The sequence below is a fragment of the Hibiscus syriacus genome, unplaced genomic scaffold, assembly GCF_006381635.1.
Source record: "Hibiscus syriacus cultivar Baekdansim isolate YM2019G1 unplaced genomic scaffold, ASM638163v2 tig00110221_pilon, whole genome shotgun sequence".
Lineage (NCBI taxonomy): Eukaryota > Viridiplantae > Streptophyta > Magnoliopsida > Malvales > Malvaceae > Hibiscus > Hibiscus syriacus.
Genome location: NW_024062635.1, coordinates 379,718 through 406,371, shown reverse-complemented (window position 1 = coordinate 406,371; position 26,654 = coordinate 379,718). Strand labels below are relative to the sequence as shown.

General features: G+C 35.6%; 1 protein-coding gene and 2 pseudogenes across 1 annotated transcript; 1 reads left to right on the top strand and 2 right to left on the bottom strand.

The window, feature by feature from the left end:
- Positions 1-9,864: 9,864 nt before the first annotated feature.
- LOC120114201 lies at positions 9,865-12,794 on the top strand (annotated as a pseudogene).
- A 2,050-nt stretch (positions 12,795-14,844) lies between these two features.
- Positions 14,845-20,042, bottom strand: LOC120114200. Its single transcript, XM_039135180.1, has 7 exons — positions 19,350-20,042; positions 18,707-18,819; positions 16,968-18,599; positions 15,997-16,897; positions 15,748-15,889; positions 15,095-15,188; positions 14,845-14,956 (listed from the first exon to the last, which is right to left on the bottom strand). The coding sequence occupies exons 1-7, from the start codon at positions 20,040-20,042 to the stop codon at positions 14,845-14,847; spliced, it is 3,687 nt and encodes a 1,228-aa protein (XP_038991111.1).
- LOC120114199 overlaps positions 16,790-26,654 on the bottom strand; it is a 55,259-nt pseudogene continuing 45,394 nt past the window's right edge.

The following is a 26,654-nucleotide window of genomic DNA, read 5'->3' as shown; positions in this document are numbered from 1 at the left end:
AACTGGAGAAGTTTGCTCGCCATCCCAAAGCCATAGCACCGGTAATGGTAAGGGAGTTCTACGCCCATCTCGAATACTGTCCAACCACACAGTGTACATCTGAGGGAAGTTCCTTCGATTTTCCCCTTCAACACTCAATAGATACTTTAAGTTGGGGAAAGTGGAGGAGCGACACAAGTGATTCGTGGCTGAGGCTGATCAAGAAATGTACAACGGAGTGCTGGAAGATTTATGCTTCGGGTGGGCCAAGTTCGAAGGGAATGCCCCAACAAGGAAAAGAGTATATTATCGAGCCCTAAAACCGAACGTGAAGTTGTGGAACCATTTTCTCAAAGGCAAGCTGATGTTAGCATCTCATAACACCACTGTCCTCGTGAAAAGATTAATGCTCTTGCACTCGATCATATACGGGAGAAGATCAATGTTGGAGAACTCATCTTCGAGCAAATCCGATAATGTGCCAAAAGGAACTGTGGTAACCTACTGTTTCCCAACCTGATAACCACACTATGAAGAAAGAAGAAGGTTCCTGAGGAGCCCTTCGAGGATTTCATTAAATCCAAGGAGGGTATCACCAAGAAGAAGGTACCCGAGTTGATGAGTTTCGATGACGATGCCCCACATGAAGGTTTGGATCGAGGAGAAAAATAGGTTGTCATGGCTATAATGGTCGCTGTGGTCACGCACACTCGAGAAACGCGTGAAAAGATCGAACGGCTAGAGGATCACATGGAAATTTACTTCGAGTATGTCAAGTATAGGGATATGAAACTCAACGCCTTCTTCAAGGAGTTACTCCCGAGCACTAACACCAGACTGTCGACCTTCCCCAATGTCATCCTCAAATATAATGCGGGGCAACACATACAATGCCTCGACATCACATATCCCTCCATAAGTTCCCTCAAGAGTGCCCACTGATGTACCACCACTGGCAACCCATGTCCCACCCGTACTAGAGAAAGTCCAAGGCGACATAGAAGAGTTCCTCAGCTCCTCCTCCTTTTCTATCTTTGATAGCAGTCAAGATACCCCACCCAACTTCTTCTCCGATGAAGATTTCACTCCAGCACCGAAGCAACCCGAGCAAGATCTCATTTTGTCCCCGGTTCATCAAGCAACGCCAGTCCCAGCAGCAGCTCCAAGTCCAGCACCAGTTCCAGCACAACCGACTCCTACTGCCGAGTAGTTAACTACAACACGAGCGTCGACCAGTAAGAAGCGCTACAAGAGAACCACAGGCTGTATACTTCATCCATCTCCCTCAACGACAGCATCAGTAGACTTAAGATCCGAGAGTCCCTCTCCTCCCAAACGACGTCGAACGAGGGTGTCCAGTCAAGCCACCACACCATAATGAGTTTTCATTTAGTTTTAGATTTTTTATTTTTTTCACATCTGCATATAGCATCATGTAGTTTTAGTTCTCATGCATTGAGGACAATGCATCCCTCAAGTTGGGGGAGGTATTGTACCATATTCTTTCATACTTTGTTAAATAGCAGTTGATGATAATTGGATGAAAATTTTGGTTGTCATGAAATAAGCAGGTTAAGATTATTATTAGGAATGAATAAGGATGCCCAATGATGAATGCATAATTTGATTTGCCTAGGCCAGAATTATTATAAGACTGTCTAAGGAAAAGAACCAACCCTAGGCATGATTCTTTGAAATTTACAAACATGATTGTGGGTTGTCCTTGTTTTAGGTAATCTGTAAAACTTTTGGTGAAGACTTTCTGCTTGCCGAGACTTCAAAAATATTTTAAGGGTAAAGTGAAAACTCTCTAGTGTTTAAAAACTTGAAAACAAAAAAATGACACTCCTTTTTTGTAAAGTCATAAACAGAAAATCCATAAGAAATTAAGAGTAGCCAAGGTATATGAGTGAATGAAAGTAGTCACAGGATGAATCTGCCCGACTAGCTTGGGGGTGGAAGGTATGCTCCCTTTCACCTAGAGTGTGGAATGGTAGGTGTGATGAGCTGACTCCCCTGGAAAAAATAAATAAAAAAGTTGATAAACAACTAGGAGTATAAACCAAGCCTGACAAATAATTTGATGCCTTGACAATCTAGAAGTGCTTACTTTAAGTTTTCTAATTACCTTTATGTATAAACTGGTTACAATCTAAATCTTGACTAGGGAAAGGACATGACTGATATGACTGCCGAACATGTTAAGGCCAAATATTTTTTCTGAGGGCTGAAATATCAAACCATATTATTTTCTTAACACTGCTTGCCATGATAATTTTAATTTCCTTCTAGTTATTATATATTACTTGGGGACAAGCAATAGCTTAAGTTGGGGGTGTGATAACTCCGTAAAAAAGACTTAATTTCCAATCTTTTCACTTAAGTTATTGCTCGTCTAAACAAAGTATGCACATCATTTTAGTTGCATTTAGTTGCATATAGGTTATGTTAGCTTATGGTGGATAAGATTTGCTTCGGCAAGATTTATTTGGTTTGATTGATGCTGCAGAAAAAAAAAGGGTTGTTTGGATTGTGTTTGTGCAGGAAACTTACAGAGGAAGAAATTTCAGTCGTGACAACGTAAATTTGCAAAGGCCAATGGAACAGATATGAACGTGAAAGGAAGATTTATCTCGCAGAGGCAAGGTTTATGTGAAGAAGTCTGAAGCAGGTGTGATGAAACCGCCTATGACACACGCCAGCTGGATGACCTACTTCACGTGTAAGCAAGCCTTAATTATTCTGACAGTCGTCTTTCTTTTTTAAGTTTGGGCATTTAATAATGGTTATTTAAGGAAACTCCAAAAGTATGTAAAGCCCTAGGAGATCTTTCCTTATAAATAACCGATCGTAGCTGCCAAAGAAAAGAATGCAATGAAGAAGAGAGAATAGCTTTATCCAAGGCGTGAGCAAGAAACTGCAGTGCTTTCCCACCGTCAACAGACCAACTTTTCTTGGTGTCCTCCATAACCAGACTTTAGCAGAGTGGTGATCAGATCTCAAGAGAGGCTGATCACCAAGGTAGGCACGGTGCTAATCAGAATCGTCGCGATAGAGTCCCCGATTTTGGGAGTCGTTCTTCCTTTGTTCTTAACTCTTTATTTATTTGGGGTTGTATTAAACGTTGAATCTTGGATGATCTTTGATAGCACCATGATTTTCTTACTTGGTGTTAAACTTTTTTTGCCTGAACAATATTCTTATGTTTTATGAATGATGAATTATGTTTTGCATATGATTGTTTTGCTCATTGTTTATATAATTTACCTTACGCTGTAAGAGCATCGAGAGATCGCCTGGGGTTTTGGTAAAACATGACTTGGAAATATAAGAGCATCAGGAGATAGCCTTTTGTCTAGATAGTGATTCTTAGATTCGAGAGAATTAAGATAGATCCACATGAGCAATGGAATGAATCCGGGATGGTGAAGTTCTAACTTGTTACCTTATAGATAAGGAGTGAGTTTCAATCGACTAAAAGGGATAGACGCTAGAGTATGATAGACAAAGCCTATAGTTTACGCTGAGAGGTATTTCTACAACAACATTTGACAAACCTAGGGTTGTATTAACGATGAGAGGTATTGCCATAGCAACCGTCTAAGAATACCTAGTAATCCTGTCGGGCTGGTTTAACAAGTCATAATAATTCATTCTATACTTAGAAATAATTATTGACAATACAAAGTTCTAGCATAAGTGATCTGTGATCTGAATATGTGAGGTTGTTTTCATTATATTTAAATCAACAAGTTTCTTATTTTATTTTATTTTAGTATTTTGCATACTTATTTTGCCTCGACCAAACTTTTATTTAATCATTAAATCACTTCTTCGTTTTATTAATATTAGTTCTTAAACTGACACTTAGTAGGAATTAGTTCGTGACACTAGTTCTAGCTGTGGTGAAAAATATAATTCCAATCCCTGTGGAGACGATACTCACTTAACCTATATTACTTGAATCGATTATGTATACTTGCACAGATTTGCTTGCCTTAACATATACATTTACAAGCGATCAGCAATGTGATTTGGTTTTGATTTACATGATTTTCAAATAGGACGTTAACAAAATGACGCAACTGATGCACTCCACTACAAGGCCCTTTAGAGAGCATTTCTATTTCAATTCTCAGGAATCTTCCATTTTTCTAAGTTTCGTTGACTCTTAAGTAGAGATAGCACAAAAATATCGATCTAAAAACAAAACCCCTGAATACTTTTATGTAGACAACTATAAAAGATGTTACCTGACTCCCTTAGTTCACATTTCATCAAAATTTAATTTCAATTCCATGTTTATCTCAAGCCTTACCTTCTTTCAAAATGACACAACTGATGCACTCCACTACATGGCCCATTACTTTAGTGGAACACCATTAATTAAAGGATTCAAGCGTCAGAAAGTCTTCGACTTGAAAAAATCAAACAAAACTCACTTCATAAAGCTCAGACATTACCTCCATATCCATAGATGCTTCAGACATTACCTCCAAAGATAAAATATCTACTACTTTTAGTGGAATGCCCCCAACATTATTAAAATTATCATTCATTAATAACACATTAATTATTGAGGTTTTTACTTCAATAATTTTTAAACTCATCAAGAAGAATGTATTATAGTATGGATGTTAGTGAAAGTTAGGAAATTTAATCCTTAGAGCTCAATTTCCAAACAACTGATTTAAGCCAAATTCGTCCATTCCACCATTTCATTTGTGAAAATTGTATATCGTCACGGAACGTCCTTAACATATATGTAAACTAACTAGTCTTGCAATTTCATCTTGTCCACATCTTACCTGAATATTTAAGGTTCCATTGTGTGAGATAAATGTTTCTTTTTTTCTTTTTTTAAGGGGGTTGATGATGAATCAACTGTGTCTTTCTTGGAATTTGATCTCATCGTATGTCAAAAGGCTATAATCTTGATTCCAAAATGTGCATTTCATTAGATAGTCACTGAATTTCAGAAACACTTCATTGTTCTAAAAAGTTACATTTATTGAAAAAGAGTTATGACAAAAAAAAGATTCAAAACAAGACATTTTATTCTTTAGACAACACAACTCCATGATTTCTTCTTATTTCATCCATGAATGCCCCATTCAATTTGCAACCCATTTCTTGATCAAATCTTAAGTTATCACTCTGCTAGCAACGAGCTTCTTAATTTTCTCCATGAGTCATATGCATTTTCCAGTGGGGTGACTAGATACCCCATGTGAAAGTCACACGTGCTGTTTGGATCATAATCGTAGGCAGTAGGGCTAGTCGAAATTATTGACGGTTTAGGAGTGAGATATCGACCTTTAATTTGATATGGAATTAAATATGGGATAGGCACTTGAAATACCTCAAGGGTCATGTTTGCCCAAGATATCTTCTGTGGTGAATGCTGGAAGAGAGTGATTTTCTCTTCTGGTTTTATCTCCTCCATACTACATAAGATATGACCTTCCACCTGATTGATCTTCGTAACAGGCTGACCTTTGGCCTGCATAGCCATCATGCTTGCTAACTTATTGATTTATCTTGGAACCTCTTCAATTGATCACTTATTTCTCATTGAATTCTGGCCAGATTTTCTTGATGTCTCTCTATATTGATATGCGATATTATCTCGTTCTTGGGATGCATGGGTTGTCACTGAAATGAAATCTCTAAGAATTAATCACAATGTCTATATGATAAATGCATGTAGGATAATTAATGCAATTAAAATGGAAATATGCAAGATGCAATGATGAGGTGTTGATCCCAAGAGTGCCTGCCATAATGAATAAGCTTCATTGGGACAAAAATGTTATTACAACGAGGGCCAAACACATTTAAAGGTACACTTTCTAGATTCTTCAAACTCTAAACAGCTTCTAATATGTCAATAAGTCTTTATACTCCACTTGTCACAGGTTGAATGCCTTTTTTATTTGCCCCAGCTTCTCTTGTCAAAATTTATAGTGATGAGTCGTTTTGTGGATTTTCCTCAGGAACTCCGGATGACTGCATCTCTTTCCTTCAATTTTGTTGGGTCTGTCACTTGCTGAAGTTCTCCATCATAAGGGATTATTTGAAGCTCGCTCGTTCCTCAATTTGTGTTTTTCTAAAACTCATGTTCAGTGTTTCTTCTCTATCCTCATCATTTTTTGACTCAATCTATTCTCGCAATCTTTGCAAGGTTTAAAATTGCAACATATCTTCGCGTATTTTTGAACTGCGCCAGGGTTATAGAACGATATTAACACCTCATTTCATGCTTACGTTTGCGCCACATATTTTGCAGCCTCTGGATATTATTCTGCTCGATTGTAGTTGTCTTGTAGTTTGTATCTTTTTTGAGTGTTCTTATATCACAATCGTGCCCCTACATTTTTAGCCTCTTGCATCACAATTCCTTTATCCATTAATGAAAACTACTCGAAGATGACAAACATCTTGCATATCAACACCTCGATGCAATGATGCAGATGAAATAAAATAGAAAAAAGGAAACAAAAGAGATAGAGTTAGTAAGGTAAAAATAATAATTACAATCATTCATACCCGCATGATATCTACCCCATATTCTTTTGTTCCTACCTGATCATGATTTCTAATCCCACATGCTTTTTCTCAGAAAAAATCCTAACCGCGTATATCTCTAATTCACATGCTTCGACAGTAAAAAAGGCAAGAAATAAAGCAACAATATCCTAAAGTTTGCATGAAGTTTTAGGGGTAGGCTAAAATTCTCGCAGTGACATGGTTTGGGTTATAAAAAGAGAATCGAGTTCTTCTCACTGGTACCCCCTTGGGTCTGCCAAACCCTCAATCCTAAACACATCACATGTTTATGTGGATCGAGTTAAACTCGAGGGGATACATTTCTCTATGCCCATACGAAGAATAAATTCTTATGAAGACATAGAGTATGAATCTCGGAGGCTAATTGCTAAGCCCATGTGAGGATTAAATTCCTATGAAGGCGTAGCTTTCACCCCCTTAAAGGTTGGTGCTCGGGTATATAGCTTGAAATAACTTTTTTGAAAATCTGAAAACACTGAAAGAAAATGTCAGTACAACTATTTATTTGAAAAAAATAATCAAAGATAAATAAAATGAATTGAAAATAAATTTAAAATTTTAAACTTACAAATTTTCTCTCAAGAAGATGACCGGGTAATAGATTTTGGCATGACTCTCAAAGTCCCCGGCGGAGTCGCCAAGCTCTCACAATGGTCTTTCGGTGGTCCTAGGTCCGCGCATTGACTTGGAATCGTGATGGAGTCGTTTCCAATCATTTTCGAAATAGGTAGATCATACACCTACTTACCAATTATCGGATCTGTGTCTTACCCGAGAATTGACAGGTTCGGGAGACGTTTACGATCAAGGAATGATGAGCAACCTTGTATCGCCCTTTCGATACCACACGTTTACTGGATTATCTTACTTACGAAAATTAAAAATTAAAAAAAATGAAATTTGATCCGAGTCAATTACCTTTTTCGATTATATAAAAATTTAATGGATTCCTAAAATGATGAAATCAACATTAAAATAAAAATAAAATGGAAAAGGAAATAACTAAAATAAGAATAAAATAAATAAAAATAAAATAATTACTATGATGCAAAACAAGAAAAATAAAATTGGGGCACCAAATTAAAATAAATAAAAATAATGAAAATGATAAAATTAAAATTAAATTAAAATTGGGAGGTAAAATTACAAATGGTAACCGAAATGAACTATGCTTCAAAACTGGGAGGACTACGAAAATGATTTAAGAAACTTGTAATTGCACACAAGTCCCTCCTATATAAATCTCCTAATTCCCTTTTTTTTCTCATTTTTAACACTTATCACCAAAAACACTCACCCAAAAACCTCTCAACTTTCTCCCTAACGGAGTCTCCCTCTCCATTCTTGCCACCGCTCTGGCAACCACTCACGGTGGTCAGAGACCCCTTATCTTAGCCAAAAAAAGCTCTCCTTACACTACACCGAGTACAAATCTGAGTCCCAATCGAGCATGCAACACCCCATTCGGTCTAGATCTACCAAAACAGCTTCAGTTGTTACCTCTGTTCTCTAGCAACAGTTTCAGTTCCCGATGATTGTTCAACTTTTCTAATGAACATTTACTTCTCCACGATAACGGTGAGACTTGAAGCTAAAATCCCTCCCCTTTTCTTTATTTTTGTTTTATGATTTATGGGTTTCAAAAACTCCTCCTCCTTGCCTATATTCTTGCATCCTTTATATAGGGGTTCGAAGGGACAAGTTCCCCCTAAATCAGGTGATAAGCGATCCCAAATCTGATGGGATTTGGTTTTGATTAAGTGACCATTTTCGTTTTATCTCTTCCATTTCTTTGGTTGCCTTTTGACTTTCCATGTTTGAAAGAATTGTTCTTGGTCGATATGATTCCCTTTCCATTTATGCTTCGTGTTTTGGTTATGTTACCATATTCCATTTGCATGTCACTGAGAATAGGGGAAAGGATTTGTTTCCTTTCTTCTCAATTTAGTTGCCAAAATCACCTGAGGTGCTTCTGTTCAGCGCGTTTATGGTAACTTCGTCACGCTATTTCTTCACCAACTGGTGTCCTTTGAGCTCCTTGATATGATCTAATTTATTCTCGACCGTTGAATCAGTTGATCAGATCCAACGGCTCCTATTCAGCTGTATATGTGATGTATCTTTTAGTGTTTTAAAACCCTATTACACGTGATCTAGACCATTGGTCTTCATCTTGATCTCACAGTTCAAAATGTGCAGCACTCTTGATAAGGGTAAAAACACTAATCTGCTTTAGGCTTCCTAGCCAAGCTTGCTTGCTGGGTCAGACTGACATTGCTCAGTTGAACTTTTTGTACTTGTACCTTGACTTGGAGTTGAACTTGGACTTGGATGCTCATACTTGAAACTGATTCAGGACCTGAAATAAAAAGAAAAAGAAAAAGAAAATAGTAATAATAATATAGAATATTATATATATATATATATATATATATATTATATATATATATATATATATAATAATATATATATATATATATATATTTAAAAACTATATATTTTCAAAAACTATGTTTTCAAAAATATATACATTATATGTTTTCAAAACTTTATATTATATATTTTTCAAAACCTATATAATATGTTTTTCAGAAACTATATATATATTTTCAAAACTATATTATATATATATATATAATATATATATATATATATATATAAAATAGAAATCATTGGGGCGACTCTCAGACGAAAATGGTTGTCTACAGTATGATGATATTGCTTCTCCAACTATATTTGCCGACATGATTCTGTGATGAATGCATGCAATATACTAGAATTATTTATGTGACACTACAACAAAATTGTTATACAACGGCATTTTTAGCGGCGTTTTGATAGTAAACGCCACTAACGTTAAACATATAACGGAGTTTACACTTCAAACGGCACAAAATAGTAACTTTAACAGCGTTTTTATACAAAACGTCGCAACAGAGTAGTACTTTAGTGGCGTTTTTATACAAACGCCGTAATAGGTTCATCTATAGTGGCGTTTTTTAAACAAATGTCGTGACATAATAGTACTTTAGTGGCGTTTTTTATACAAACGCCACAAAAGAGTAGTACTTTAGCGGCGTTCTATACAAACGCCGCTATAGACATATACTTTAGCGGCGTTTTTATTCAAATGCCGCTATAAATAGATCTTTAGCGGTATTTTTATACAAACACCGCTATAGACTCGTACTTTAGTGGCGTTTGTGTTTAAAAATGCTGCTAAAGTTTAAAGTTTACAATTCCCGCTTCCTTTTTCATGTTTTCCCTTTCACCTAATTTTTTCATTCTGGCTCCCTCCCTTTATGAAAAATAAAAATGTTTTATCTTCTCTCTTCCCTCTCTACTTCACCACCACTTAATTCAAATTTCCTGCTTCACCCCCACTACATCTCTCTTAGCGCTCTGCCTCCCGTGCCACTGCTCTGGGTTGCTCCTAATACATTTATACCAAAAGTAAAACTAGATATAAGTCCAGAGGTAACTGGACTGAACCCGAACAACAAGTTCCTCAAGGCTCTCCATCTGTAAATTCTAAAACTATTTTTTCTATCTAATTAGTTATACGAATTTTTCTTCTCTTTCAAATTAGGGTTTTTACCTCTCTTTTTCTTTTGGAAACTGATTGTGATAAATTGATTGCTGGTTTCGCTCGCGCTACTTCTTCTCTTGTTGATTGGTTTCACTCTTGCTTGAGTGTTATTTTTTCTTTTGGCAAAATGGCTCTTCGTCAAACCAATTTGAATCCTGAAAGGCCTGGTTAGTAAATTTTACTATATTTTAGGGTTTTTTATATGCCCATTTCAGGTTATGGAAGTGGTTAAAATTGTTTGCTTGATTTGTTTATTTTTTAGTGATTTTAGCCTGCGTTGGAAATAAAAATGCTTACAGTTTATCTATAATTCATCCTTAATTCTTATTAAGTTTTACTATATATTAGAGATGACTATAGCTTATAGTATGTTTAGTAACAAATAGATCAGTACTGAGATAAGCTTTAAGTGGTTTGTAAAATTATCATGTCAGATTCTGTTACAAGATTGGGGTTTTCGTGTTAGAAAGTCAGGTTTTGAAGCTTGTAGAGAAATTGTTGAAAATGTGAATATGGGTATGTCTAAACCCACCCATCTGGAGACATTGGTCATAGATAAGTGTAAATCGAGATCCTTTGAGCTTGATGAAGCTCTGGGTTTTTTCAATTTCATGATTTTAATGAGAAACTTGCCCTCAATTATGGCTTTCAACCATCTTCTCAGAGCAGTCTCCAAGATGAAACAATATGATATCGTTATTCTACATTTTCAACTGTTATTCTACGTTTACATAATGAAAGATGGGAAGGTAGTATAGTTGTATCTTTCCATTTGTTATTTTCTCTCATAAAAATCTCTTTTTGGTGCCTCAGTCCTGGAAAACCTTAACAACTCATTAGTAATTTGATGTTACTTTATCTTTCCATGTCTGAAAATCTGTTGGTCACTGGTTTGTGTGCTTTTCCATTGGATCAAGCGAAGCATAAATTTAATTTGAGCTTCTCACTGGATTTTCTAATTCCGCTGATTGATTTGTGTCAGGTGTTCCCTTTATACTAAAGGCAGGGAAAGCTTTGAATTCAAGAAAGGCGGAGATACACATTCAATTTAAGGAGGTTCTTGGGGATATATTCCAATGTATGACAGTAGATCTATAAGATTATTTGGAACTTCATTTTTATGATTGCTTGTTTCAGTAGAGCTGCAACTCTTTTGAAATATTCTAACATTTTATCTAGGTCAAAAGAAAGGGAGAAATGAGTTTATCATACGCTAGCAACCTTATGAAGCGATGTACATGAAACTAACAGTGAGTTCGCTTAACTCATCGTATCCATCTGAAAGTATTAGAGCTATAATTTCCATGTATGCAGAGTTTCCTACTTGTAGAGTTTCCTTTATGCATCAAGAGAAATCAATAAGTTCTGCTATTTTTGTCCTAAATTTGAACATAATATATTTCAGAACCAACAGTTACCTTTTCACATAATTGTAAATCTTCAGTTGTCGATCGTGCAGATGTTCCGATTCTCCTTGTGGAAACCTTTAGGAACTGTTGAGAACCAATCCTGAATACTTGATGCCCCTTCTTCATTTTATCATATTTTAGAAACATCCATATCGATGTTCTAGATTTTACTGATATTCGAAGTGGTGTTCTACGAAAACTGCTCATGCAGCCAACCATGAGTGTCAAGATCCTGCGTTTTTAGTTTAAGCTAGGAAACCGTTGCTATAATTTATTGCAAGATCTTTATGCATGTATACTGATTTGCATTTTGCTTATGTTGTAGGTGAAGCAGCCTGGTCTGGAGTTCTCAACGGTGCAAAGTGAACTGGATTTTTCATACAGGCAACGCTATCAAGGTGTTACGCTCTCAGAAGCTTATGAACGTCTTATTCTTGACAAGTACGATCCTTGCCTTTCCTGGTCGTCGAAATATTCTTATTCATATTCCTTTAATCTTCATGCTTGAAACGAAATGCATCATTTTCATCTGAGCTTCAAACAATAGGGTCTAAGGTGCTGAAGTGATGATCGATGGAATCTATTTATTGTTATGCAGGATAAGGGGTGATCAGCAGCATTTTGTACGTAGAGACGAGTTAAAGGTAAGAATTTGTGACGTGTATGCTTGGGAAGTTTAACCATTTGCGACCATTTTCATACTTGTGTTGGGATATTGGTTGTTTTTGATATGGTTAACCATCAGTTGAAGCTCTCGGTTATATGCATATGTGCTTATTTGTAACTATTTGGTTTATATCTACCTGTAAATATTTGTTCCCTGTTATTATTGTATTTTACGTTTTCAACTTTTTTTTGACATGGCAACTCTCTTTTCTTGTGTTATAACTTTAATAATTCAATCTATATGTCTTTGACAGATACACCCTGTTATGCTAGATGTTAGTACTAACAATCTAAAGCTAATTGACAACCCACTTTGTGAGTAAAAAATGTATTTAATTACTTTGTTCTTATGTAGTTATTCCCTGCATAGACTGGAACATATGAAATGCTTTCCGTTACTTTTTTTTTAACAGATTGTTAAGATTTCTTTTGACTTTTTTTTTTGGGTTTGTACAGATTTAGGACTAAGACAACCTAGGTTAGAAGGGGAAAAGTATCTATCAATTATTGATGAGTTCATTGAAGTAGTTTTAACACGTTGGCCTACGGCTATTATACAGGTTTCTTTCTTTCAGAAGTGAGGTTTTTATTTTATGCTTGTAGCATGATGTTTATTTAATGGCTTCCCCATTCAGGATTCCACATCATAATCACTTTGTAGGAAGGCCATTTTAATCTAGGAAAACTTAGTTTAGATTTCTGGAACGATTTAATTGCTTAGGTATCCTATGCTTTGGCCTTCTCTAAATAGTACTCACAGTTTTGCATCAGAAATTGTGGGTTGATATCGAAAGTTATGGCGTTTAATTTGTATTTTCTCAAAACTTGTTCTTTTACCTTACAGTGTTAAATTTTGTTCACATACACCATATTTGCTTATGGCGTGACAATCAGTGGGAAGACTCATACGATGCATGTAAGAAACAATTTGCTACTTCGTTATCTGTTTCAAGTGAAGCATTGAAGCGCGCAAGGAGTCTTCTTGGTGAACCGGAGCTAGGGGATTTATTTGGTGAAATTCTAGTGAATAATATTTTTTTAATTGAAAGTGAAAGTAGCTAGACTAAATTCTAGAGAACAATGTCAAACTACATTACTTTTAATTTTAATGTTTATAAATTTTAATTTATTTTGTTTAAATTTGTGGTTGATGTCAATTAGATAAAGCTACATGATAATAAATTTAGGTGATGTAGAGAAGAAATGAATTATGCAAAATATAAATTAATATTAGAACAAGAACGATAATTAGTGGCGTTTGCATCCAAAAACGCCGCTATAGATCTGAAATTTTACGGCGTTTATTCCAAAAACGCCGTTATATATCTCGACCTTCTGCAGTGTTTGTTCCAAAAATGCCGCTATAGATCTAATCTTTTGCGGCGTTTGTTCCAAAAACGCCGCTATATATCTCGACCTTCTACAATGTTTGTTCCAAAAACGTCGCTATAGATCCGACATTTTGCGGCATTTTCTATAAAAACGCCGCTATAGATCTCAACCTATTGCGGCGTTTGTTCCAAAAACGCCTCTATAGATCTGACCTTTTGCGGCGTTTTCTCCAAAAACACCGCTATAGAGCTCGACTTATTACGGCGTTTGTTTCGAAAAACGCCGCTATAGATTTTGACCTATAGCGACGTTTTTTTTCACAAACGCCGCTAACTTTAGCGACGCTGGTATGGCCGGCGCTTCTTGCGGCGTTTTTGCTATCGCCGCGTGTGCTTTTAGCGGCGCTATAAGACTTAAAAAACGCCGCTAAAGAACATTTTAGTGTTTTTAGTGTGCCTTTAGTGTGATAATGAGTTTATTAGCACAACGTTCAAAATGTGCTTTCATTTGCAAGTTCTTAAAAGGAGATCGAAGAGCATGTTGCCGAGTCAAAGTTCCAATTGTTCGTAGTTCAAAGTACGTCTTGAATAATTATAGAGGTCTTTAACACACTTAAAGAAGGATTCAATCTGAATTATTATAGATAGGTTGACGAATATTTCAACTCTTTTTCTTTCAGTTCACACAAATTATTTTCTCTAAAATCTTGCTAAGTTGTACATATACGAGATGGTAAGACTACATAGAATATCAATGTCAATTATTTTTTATTGAAATCCATGTTTCACATTATGAGAGTTATATAATACTTGTAGTGTAAGTAATTAATTCAACAAGTTGATTAAGGAGTACCACTAGTATTAAGAAAAAAGAACAACAACCTGATTAACAGCGGGCAGTGCATGGCATATTGTGTATCATGCACAAAATATATATCTAGTCGATCATATAAAATGAACCATATATAAAAGACAAAAGCATGGAATAATTAAAATTCTAAAATTCATTCAAAACAAAGAGAAAGAGAATTAAGAAAAGGAAATTTATGAATGTGCTGCATTATTTGAAGTAGTGTTAACTTAGAATTAATGCAGACCACAACCGTTGAGACAACAATTAGGAATGAACGCAAGATTTTATGATAGAGAAATGAACTTATAAAATTTTAGGAGACGAAAATAAATTATAGAATAGAAAATATAAAAAAATGTAAATAATATGAGTTTGAAGTTCTCAGCGGACGATCGTTCCTGTCAGCCTCCCCTCGATACATCCCTAACAATAACTCGATGAGGTGCGTCAATACTTGACTGGCACAACATCCAGTATTGAAGCTTGGCATATTGGGCACTGTCCACTTTTCCATTGCAATTCATTCCCACATTTTAGACAGGTACACATGTGCCCACATCTGAAATTAAACACAAAACCTTCTTTAATGCTTAATATATTTGGTATTGTTCTTTTTGCATTCTCAAGTATAAGGAATTTAGGAACACTGCATTCTAAGTTTGCTTTGGACTTCGTATATAAATTTTAACATATTTACCTGTACAATAATGAGTCCACCTGCTTTTCGTAGCAAATGCAACATGTACGTTTCCATGATAATTTATCTGCTGATTTTTTTACTTCCTCTTCAACTGTATCGTTATAATAATTTAATCAAGACAACTAAGTTAATGTTGTATGTAAGAATATAAACACGAAATATAAAATAAATAACTAATAATTACCATGTTAGATATTGATTCAAATTGTAATTAAAAATTAATTTAGATTTTATTATCATTTCATTGGTTAAAGATCACTTAAATCAATTTTATCTACATAAAAATTCGTATATAATTGGGATTATTGGCGTCTTTGTAAATGAAATTATTAGAGAGAAAGATTTTAGAGAGATTTAATCCTTTTGTTGTCTCAATAACTTTTAGTTTACATTACAGAGATGGTTTTATAGGATATGGAGAAGTTTTCTGGGATAGATTGAGTTTTGATATACACACTAGTTCTCGGGATACATTAGATATTATGTACTTTTATTTTTTGTTATCTTTACATTTATTATGAGTTATTGTTTTTTCATCTGAGGTAGATAAAATCAAACCACGTTAAATATAGTGTCTTAATTCTATATTAATCTCATATTTATTTATTTTTTGTTTACAAATTCTTAATTATTAAGTAATCAAGTCTCACCCAAATGAACCTTCTGATTGAAGGCGTATTGGTGCATTTTCATCTGCATGCCCATGCAGCTCTGAAATGATTTTCTTAGCTCACTCATCTCAAGGTGAAGTTGCTCGATACCCCCTTTTAAATCATATATGAGTTCCATTTCCTGTATTATGCATCGATTAATGCAAAACATATCAATGAATGACAGATAATTCTTTTGAAAATAATATGCACGGAACCAACATAAATTAAATATCCAAAACAACTCACGAGTGAGGGACGGTTCGTGGAAGAAGACTGTATAGCATCCTGAAAACATGGAGCTTGAGACTGTTGAGGTGGAGGTGAAAATTCAGACGCACCGCGCTGGTAATCATTCCCAGTTTCGTTATCATCTTGAGAACTCCATGACCTAGTCACCATAACATCCGGTGAAGGCATTTGAAAAGACGATGAGGAATGATCACAGTAGTTATTGGCTTCATGATATTCATGGCTGCTTAAGCTCCTTTCTTCTTCGCCTTCGTATTCGTCGTCGCCGTCATCTTCTTGTTCTTCTGCACCCTGATCACCTTCTGGATGCAAATTTGTCTGCTGGCAACACATTGGTTGGAGGGTTTCTTCCTTACCCTCAACCTCTTGCTGACATTCATGGCTGCTTAAGCTCCTTTCTTCTTCTTCTTCTTCTTCTTCTTCTTCTTCACCCTGATCACCTTCTGAATGCAAATTTGTCTGCAGGCAACACATTGGTTGGATGGTTTCTTCCTTACCCTCAACTTCTTGCTGACATTCATGGCTGCTTAAGCTCCTTTCTTCTTCGTCGTTGTCGTTATCATCTTCTTCTTCTTGTTCTTCACCCTGATCGCCTTCTCGATGCAAATTTGTCTGCAGGGAACACATCGGTTCGATGGTTTCTATCTTACCCTCAACCTCTCGCTGACTTTCAGCTCCATCTGCTTGACTTTGTGCACGAGAAGTTATTAATCGTTTCATTCTCTCTACAAAATCACTGCAAATTAAATTTGAAACTCTTTCCCGGGATATTGTTCCCTCCATATCCTCAACATCTTGATGACTTTCAGCTAAATCTACTTGTATTTGTACACGGCAAGTCAATAACTGGTCCATGCTCTCTCGGAAATCACTTACGAGTAAAGTTGACACTCTTCCCCTGCAATTCATGAGCAAGGAAATTGGATATTGTGTATTACTAAACCTGGTAAAGGGTAAAATCATATTACCTTTGCACTAGCTCACGTATATCTTCATTTTTTGGGGCTGTGTTAAGCACTTCGTTGTACCATGCTTTCCTTATGCTTTCCCAATACCTTTTAGGCCGAGATATATTACTAAACCAGTCATACTCATTACTTTCTTCAAAATATTGTTGGTACTGATCATCCTCCTCTTCTGGTACCTCATTCTCGTTGCTGTCATTAATGTAGTATGTTGTTGACTTCTCTAAAGCATCCTGAGATTGAGAGTCTAACTCGGGATGCTGCCTATTATCATTGCCCTCTTCTTCACCAATCTCATTCTCTACAGTATCCTGAGACTGAAAATCTAGCCCGAGATGCTGATGATGACCATCCCCCTCTTCTTCACCAATCTCATTCTCTACGGTATCCTGAGACTGAGACTCTGGCCCGAGATGCTGATGATGACCATTCGACTCTTCTTCACTGTTCTCATTCTCTACAGTATCCTGAGACTGAGACTGTAGCTTGAGATGTTGATGATGATAATTGCCCTCTTCTTCACCTATCTCGTTCTCTACGCTAAAATTCAAGGATGTTGATGATTCCATGGTTCCTTGCAATTCAAGACAAAAATGGTGCTGGTCCTTTTCTTGGTCTAATTTTGCAACCTCATTTTGAGTTGCAGTTTCTGCAGTTTCTTGTGAGCCAAGGAAGAGATGTTCTTGGCTGTTGGACCCTTGCCTTATGGTCACCTCATTCTCCAATTGACGCTTCAAGGGTGTCCTTGGCTTTGCAATTTTTGGTGATTCAGAGCATCTTGCTTCAAGCCTTGTTTTATGTTGTATGGAATCTGAAAATGACTTGGCCTGTTCATGAATATCTTCATTTCGAGTTACAGTTTCTTGTGAGCCAAGGAAGAGATGTTGTTGACTGTTGAACCCTTGCTTTATGGACATCTCATTCTTCAATTTACCCTTCAAGGGTGTCCTTGGCTTTGCAATTTTTGGTGATTCACAGCATCTTGCTTCAAGCCATGTTTTCAGTTGTATGGAATCTGAAAATGGCTTGCCCTGTTCATGAATATCTTCATTTCGAGTTACAGTTTCTTGTGAGCCAAGGAAAAGATGTTGCTGGCTGTTGGACCCTTGCTTTACGTACACCTCATTCTTTGATTTACCCTTCAAGGGTGTCCTTGGCTTTGCAATTTTTGGTGATTCACAGCATCTTGCTTCAAGCCTTGTTTTCAGTTGTATGGAATCTGAAAATGGCTTGGCCTGTTCATGACTACCTTCATTTCTTGTTACAGTTTCTCGTGAGCCAAGGAAGGGATGTTGTTGGCTGTTGGATCCTTGCTTTATAGACACCTCATTCTTCGATTTACCCTTCAAGGGTGTCCTTGGCTTTGCAATTTTTGGTGAATCACAGCATCTTGCCTCAATGCTTGTTTTCTGTTGTATGGAATCTGAAAATGGCTTGGCCTGTTCATGAATATCTTCATTTTTATTCGTTAAAAAACGATTAACCGGCCATGAACTCCGGTCCCCCTTTCGAAAATGAGTATCTTCCCTTTCCTGGGGATTTCCAGTGGAGTTTTTGTCCTTTTGAAAGCATCTCCAAGCAGCTAAAACATTCTTCTGTGCCATGAGACTCTCAGCACCAGCTCTAAACTTCTCCCTTATGGTTAAGATATCAGACGTATTAATAATAAGTTGATAAGAAGGAGACAATAAGGAAAATCTAATTGAATAAATACTAGGAAATGCATTTGGACAAAGTGATACCTGAGATGCATGGACTCTTGTGGGGGTCGGTTCAGCTGACCCGCCGGTAATTGTGGACGACATGAATCTTGAATTGTACGGCAGCGTTGTAGACTTCTAAGTCGGAGCATTAACTGTCAGAATGTAAGCGTAAAGCCAATAGTAACAATCGCATGATCAGTTGGAGTGAATGGACGAGCAAATGAATGAATATTTAAGAAAAAGAAGAGCCATAATAATAAAATTAGCCCCCAATGTTTGCTAAAATAGATATTTTGACCCCTATTTTTGGAGCATTTTAGCCTCAATGTTTCAATTTTTTGTCAAAATAACCTCTATTGGATCGAAATCGTTAGTTAACTAATGGTCAACTCATGTTGCAGATGTGATATTTTCACATGTACTTAATTGCTAATATGACACATACCACGTCACTAAAGTGATCACAGGGCATGTAATATGACACACAAAGTGATGACCATTAAGCACATGTGGAAATTCTACATTAGTAATATGTGTTAACCGTTAGTCAGCTAATGATTTACATCTAATAGGGGCTATTTTGACAAAAAAATGTTAGATTAAAATACTAAAAAATAGGGACCAAAGTGATCATTTAGAAATTGGGGACTAATTTTGTCATTATGCCAAAAAGAAAATACACCTGAAGACGGCCACGTTGTGAAAATTTAGAAACTGCATGGTGTTGCACCAGTGAATCCAACTCCCTTTTCTTATCTCGCTCTATCTGTTTGAGCAAATCATGGACTGCTTGTCGCCCTCTTAGTAGGGGCGTGTTTCTGACCATCGAGAAACACCTCCGTTCGGCTTGATCCGAAGTTGAACAATGCTTATGCTCTTTATTACTATGCTCATGTTCACCATTTTTCAATTTCTTGATGATATCCACAATTCTCACTCTTTCGGTTTCCCTAGCGCCTAAAGTCCTGCTACACGAAGGCGACGGCATTGGTGTATTTGGTAAAGCAGTGTTCGAGTATGATTGTGAAGGATCCAAGAATGTTTCCGCAGCTTCATTTACATGTCTGTTGGTGTTGGATAGCGCCACATCTTGGGACTTCCAAGTCACCCACCTATCGAGAACCGAAGGCGGCCTCGAGGGGATCGTCGAAGCAGGAGGGTTGTTGTTTTTCGCTTTGTGGACGTGGCGATTTTGAGGACCTTGAGGGGAAGACAAAGATATGCAGCCATTGATGTGATCTCGAACCAAGTCATTGAAATTCTTGTCGAACACACTCTTCACATTGTTGTCTCTGCATCGTTCTTTACGGTTGTGATCCCTTAGGACACAACCGAAAGGCGAAGAGGAAACAATCTCCAGCTGGGAAAACGCCATATTAGCTGATGGCTAATATTTATTAAAGTTTAATAGACGTGGACATGATCATGATCGAGTCAATCCAAAGGAGAATATATCAATGACGAGTTGGAGAATAGGGAACAGAACAAAAGTCATCGGAAAGGTGTTAAATTGTTAATTTTGTTGTTGAACATGCACATGAGCCATGCTATATTTACCAATAACCAGATAGCCCCAACTCCCCTAATTGTGGGTGGAAGAGATAAAACCACGTGAAAAGGTTGGTTTCCTTTGCCATAACCTGCTTTCAATTCTATTTTCTTTTGTTTTCTCCCCTTTTTTGATCATTGCTAAATTATATTTTCTACTACGATTGAACCGAATGTTGTTTTTTTATAATAAAGGTAAATTTAAAAAAACAAAAAACAATAATTCTATTACTAACCTATGGGCTATAACATATTCAGGAAATGTGTAATTTATAGAACGTATATGGGAAAGGATTTATATATACTACTCAAATATTTCTATGCATTTCCAACAATTAATATTTTAATATTTTGTTAAGAATTTATTTGTGAAATAACCAAATTAATATTTACTAAAAATAATACACACGATAAGATTTGATGTAGTTTAACCTTGTCTATCTCTACAAATGAAAAGAACATTAATACACTAAAAGCATAGAGATCACAAATAGTACAAATACATCATATCACATGTATCCCAAAACACAATATATATACTAAAACTTGGTGTATCCTAAAACACTCTCCCAACGTCCCTACGAAATCATCTTTGCAACATAAACCCCAAAAATTACAAAGACCGAAAAAATGATTACATCTCTCTAAAATAATTCTCTCTCATGATTCTAAAAGCTAAGACATACAATCTATTTATAAAGCAAAATACTTGGTCAACAATAATTTTTATTCCATAAGAATCCTTAATTAAATAAGTTGAATCACAAAGTAATCTTCTACTGATAGAATTACAGTAAAGTATAACTTAATTTTTAATTATAATTTGAGACAATATATTACAATTTCTCAATTGACACAAATTCAATTAGAAAATTGATCTTCAAATCTTCAACAATTTCAATTCTTACATAAGTCAAATATCATTTGAGGCACCACCTTCAAGTCTTTAACAACTTCATTTCGTATATATTATCTATTGAAGCACCGTTAGATTGATTGAGAACCACTCAACTGCAACCGAAAACTCATTCCATTGAAGTTTCTCTTGCATGTCTTTAAAATCACTAATAAAACCCACAACAACAAGTTCCTCTAAAACTTCTTAACTCGAACCATGTCTATGATACCACTTGTTAAGAATTCATAAGCGGAAAAATAATCAAATTGATATCAATAAGACATGCACTAGAGACAAGATTTAACCCAGTTTAGTCTTGTCTACCTTCATAGATGAGAATAACAATAATCCACTATAAACATAGAGACCACAACTAATACAAATATATGATATCTCATGTATCTCAAAATTTGATATATATATATATATATATATACCAAAAACCAATGTATTACAAAACAGTCTTACAAATTCCCTACAAAATCATATCTGCAACATAAACCCCAAAAATTATAGAGCAAAATAAATGATCACAAAGAATTTTTAATTAAGTAAACTTAATTACAAAGTAATCTTCAACCAATATAATTACAATAAAATTGAACTTAATTTCTAATTAGAATTTGAGTCAATATCTAACATTGTTAGAAGATAATTACATACATAATGATCATGGAATAAAAGAGACGCCATGATTTTATGTGAAAAACTCTTTAAGTGAAAAACCACGAGTAGAAGAAAATATTTAATATTGTCTGTGTTGAGTTAATCGAATGACGAAATTGGCCAAGAGGGGGGTGAATTGGCAATAAAAATTTTGTGGAAGCTTTTGCAGAAAATTGAAAGCAATTGCACAGCGATTTACAGTGGTTCGACTTTCTCAAACAAAGTCTACGTCCACTACCTTAGCTATCCACACTAAGGATTTTCCAACAAATTCACTAATTTGTTCTTTCTTTTGAGGCCAAAGAGATAACCTTACAATTCCCTCAAGAGTATACCCCAACTCTTGAGAACACTCTTTTCTCAAAGAGAAGATTACAAATTTGCAAACTTACAAGAAAACCTCACAAGGTAAGATGTTTGCACAATTCTAGAACAAAGAAAAGAACACTCAAAGATGAATACAATTGAGCACAAAAAGTGTTCTTGAAAGCAAAATGAATATTGAATGAAAATGGGCTTGAAATGCTCAAACTTGAGGTTTGATGCTTTCTCTTTGATTCTCTTGATTCTAGTTGCTTGATGTTTCTTGTTATTGATCAATGGCTTCTAAGCTTGCTTAAATACACCTTGGATCACTTCTGAACGTTGGGGATAATTAGAGAAGATATTATAGCCGTTTTAGTGTGAAAACATTTAATAAAACAGCTTGGAGCGTGGGGGGAATCGGTTCCCTCTCATAGGGAATCGGTTCCCTAAGTGTAAAATTCAAATATTTCGACCGTTGAACAGGGGGAATCGGTACCCCCTTGGGGGGAATCGGTTCCCTCCGAGCATTCTGGAAATCTCGGAGCCAAACCATTCAGGGGGAATCGGTTCCTCCTATGGGGGGGAATCGGTTCCCTCTGAGCAATCTGGAATTTTTGGCTTTGAATTGGTTCGAAATACTTTGTAAAATTATTTTGAAATTGTTTTATGATTAAAACTTAATTTTACACTTAAGTAAGGATCAAAAATGATTTTTGAAATATTTGGAGTAATGTTTTGATATTCGAATAGTTATGTCGAATATACTTAGAAAATCATTTGGAAAATCTTAAAATCCATTTAACTTAATTTGTTATATCGAAATATTAAAATGTTTCAACAATCTCCCCCTTTTTGATATAACAAAACATTTTAGTAATTTTAAGATTTTTGAAATCAAGTTTTGAAATTACTCCCCCTTACTTTAACACTTCTTCAATTTATCATGTAAAACATTTAACACTTATTCTTCTCCCCCTTTTTGTTAAATCAAAAAGACATTGTAAAACAAGGTTTTGAAAATCATTTAGCCAATTGATTTATTAATTATAAGCTTAAGCTGCTAAGATCACAATCAAAAGAGAGGTTAGCCATTAGTTTCATAAATCAATATTCATAAATAATGTGATATGGCAAAATTGGTCATATTTCTAATGATAATGTAAATGATGCAAAAATGAATAAAACACACCAAACATATAAGTTCACACCATTCATATATCCAAAATCCAACAATCCACAAAATCAAACAAATCAAAATGTTGAAACAATATTCATTTTGTTCAAAGTCTTAACGCTAAACATAAAATCAAGCATCCGGATCGGTAGGAGGAAAACGGGCTCGCATAGCGGCCATCTCGTGTGTGAGTTCATTGATACGAGCGTTGGTTGATTCATTGTTTGCACGCATCTCCCGAAGAATCTCTAATTGTTGAGCTCCCATTGTGGATAAATGGGACTCTATAGAGGAAAAGCGCGAGTCCATGGTAGCGTATCGGAAATCGAATGTCTCCATAAAGGATTGAAAATATGGAGGCATTTGATGCGTTTGTTGTGCTTGCTCCTCGGGCTGCTCTTCGGGCTGATCAGGCTCATCTTCGGCTTCATCGATATCTTGCATTAATTGCTCGAGCTCGGGATCTTCGTCAGCTTCGGGTGGAGCTTGTGAAGAACTAGCTCCCGGAGTAGAAGATCGAACCCATTCACCGGTTTCTTTGTCCTTTACCCATCCCGCTCTCGTTAAGGAAAGAAGATTTATTTGTTTCTTAAGAGGAAAAACGGCATCTAGACCGACTCTAAGCCCAGCTTTGGAAAACAGATTACTCAAAAAGCAACCGTAAACTAGAGATGAACAGTGTTTCTTGTTAGGAACAAGATTTACGGTTTCAACAATTTCAGCAAAAATAATCTGAGGTAGGTTAATTTTAATACGGTTTTCGAAACAATGTAACCACCAAAGATCCAAAGCTCTAAGAGTAGAATAACGACCTCCGGATGGTCGAAACCACCAAGAAATCATTAGATGAAGAAAACGCTCATGTAGGTCTAAGACACTCGCACTATCTCTTCTTTTATAATGAGAACCTAAAATTTATTTTTCATTCGAGATACCATCATTATCTAATCCAAATGTATTGGCTATATATGCCGGGTCAATATATATAAGAATTGTCCTAGGAGGTAGGAACGAATTCCTATGGTTTCGGTTTCAGCTTGGTTTTTAACACATACGGCATTAGAGTAGAATATACGAACAAGTTGATGGTAAACGATGGGTTCAAGATCAAATAGTTTATCAAATTTCCATTCTTGTAAAATGGGAAGATATTTAAAATCGATAGCTAACATAGCTTGACGAGAAGGAATACGTTCTTCCCGGATTTTGTAAGAATCGAAATATTGATAATACCAATATCGGTGATTTCTAGACCCAGGATGATTGAAACACGAATTTTGGATAGTCAATTTAGGATCAGTGGGATTGGGATTAGAAATTGGAATAGAAGGAGGATTTGGAGGTGGATTTGGTTGACGACTAGAACGACTAGATGAAGACCTAGGACGTTTAGGATTTGACATGGTGAAGGAAATCGGAATAGATATAATAACCTGCAATTTTAAAACAAGTGTATGCAATTCAATTAATCCCAAAACTCAAATGAGTCCTCAATATTTCAAGATTCTCTAAATCAATCCTAATGGGCAAAGTTTTTGAAAAACTTTTGAAAAATATGGTTTTGAGAAACAATATATGTATAGTTTTTCATAACAACAATATAATTTGATCAAAACACAATAATTTGAAAAATAACATTTTTTTTATTATTTCGAAAATTTTAAAAAATTTGAAAAATTCTTGTGTTTTTGATGAAATTAGTTGTAACATCTAGTTTCTAATCACTAAATAATCAATGTCCGATTACTATTTCAACCTAGAACTAATTGAAACTAATCCTATGTTCAAAAATAATGAAATAAAGAGTTTAGAAAAATTTACCTTGAAATATGAAGATTGAGGGGATTTAGATGTTGTTTGCACGATTTTAATGATTCCAACAGGTTTGGAAGATGATTTATGAAGCAAATTCCGATTAATATCGTTGATTTGAGGCAAAAATGGAGATTTGAGGGGTTTAGAGGGTGAGAACGGCGGAAGATATAATAAAATGAGGGTTTGGGATTTTGGGGTGTTCTGTTCGATTTTAACAGAACCCCAGGGGGGTATCGATTCCCCTGTGGGGGGAATCGGTTCCCCTTCAAAGGGGGAATCGGTTCCCTCAGGGGGGGATCGATTCCCTCTGCACCAAAATGCTAAAATCCGAATTTTTAAGCACAAAATGCTAAATTAATCTTTTCTAGTGGTATTGGCAACTCATATATCAAACATTAATTATGTTCAAATAATTAAATTAATCTTTAATTGATTTTTGAACATAAAATTAATTTTCATTAAGAATCACAAACTCCCCCTAACTAATAGCAAGAATGCAATCAAAAATTATTATTATAAGCATTTTTCAAGATTTATTAAAAGTGCTAAAATTATTTTAAACACTAAGTGAAGATAGGTTGGTCAAACCTAATTCTCTCCTAAGTGTCCAAAATCTTTCCTTGTCTAAGGGTTTTGTAAAGATATCCGCTAATTGGTGCAAAGTATCAACAAATTCTAGAACTACATCTTCCTTAGTGACATGGTCTCTAATGAAGTGATGTCTTATTTCAATGTGCTTAGTTCTAGAGTGTTGGATGGGATTTTTAGTGAGACAAATAGCACTAGTATTGTCACACTTGATAGGAATAGTACCTACTTCAATTCCATAATCAAAAAGTTGTTGTTTCATCCATAAAACTTGTGCACAACAACTACCAGCTGAAATGTATTCGGCTTCAGTGGTAGATAATGCAACACAATTTTGTTTCTTTGAAAACCAAGAAATCAGCATATTTCCAAGGAATTGGCAAGTACCGGAGGTGCTTTTCCTATCTAATTTGCATCCTCCATAATCCGCATCAGAAAAAGCATGCAAGCTAAAGCTAGAGTCTCTAGGATACCAAAGTCCTAAACTAGGAGTGTCCTTAAGGTATCTAAAGATTCTCTTAACAGCTAGTAAATGTGATTCCTTAGGACATGATTGAAATCTAGCACATAAGCAAACACTAAACATAATGTCCGGTCTACTTGCAGTTAGATAAAGCAAAGAGCCAATCATTGACCTATATAATTTAACATCTACACATTTACCTCCTTCATCTAAGTCAAGCTTTGTTGAAGAGCTCATTGGAGTGTTATGAGGTTTCCCATTTTCCACTCCAAACTTCTTGAGCATATCTTTGACGTACTTAGCTTGATTAATGAAGATGCCATCTTTTCTTTGCTTGATTTGGAGTCCCAAGAAAAATGAGAGCTCCCCCATCATGCTCATCTCAAACTCACTTTGCATTAGCTTAGAAAATTCTTGACAAAGAACATCATTAGTAGAACCAAATATTATATCATCAAAATAAATTTGAACTACTAATAAATCTTTACCTTTTCTCTTTAAAAACAATGTAGTGTCAACCTTTCCTTTT

Bases quoted from the DNA above. Each gene is read 5' to 3' on its own strand.
- LOC120114200 (XM_039135180.1), bottom strand. From the start codon at position 20,042: ATGGCGTTTTCCCAGCTGGAGATTGTTTCCTCTTCGCCTTTCGGTTGT. The intron at 18,820-19,349 runs GTGTATTTTCTT...ACATTCTGACAG, and splicing joins CACAACGTGGCCGTCTTCAG to TTAATGCTCCGACTTAGAAG. The intron at 18,600-18,706 runs GTATCACTTTGT...CTTAACCATAAG, and splicing joins CAAGAGTCCATGCATCTCAG to GGAGAAGTTTAGAGCTGGTG.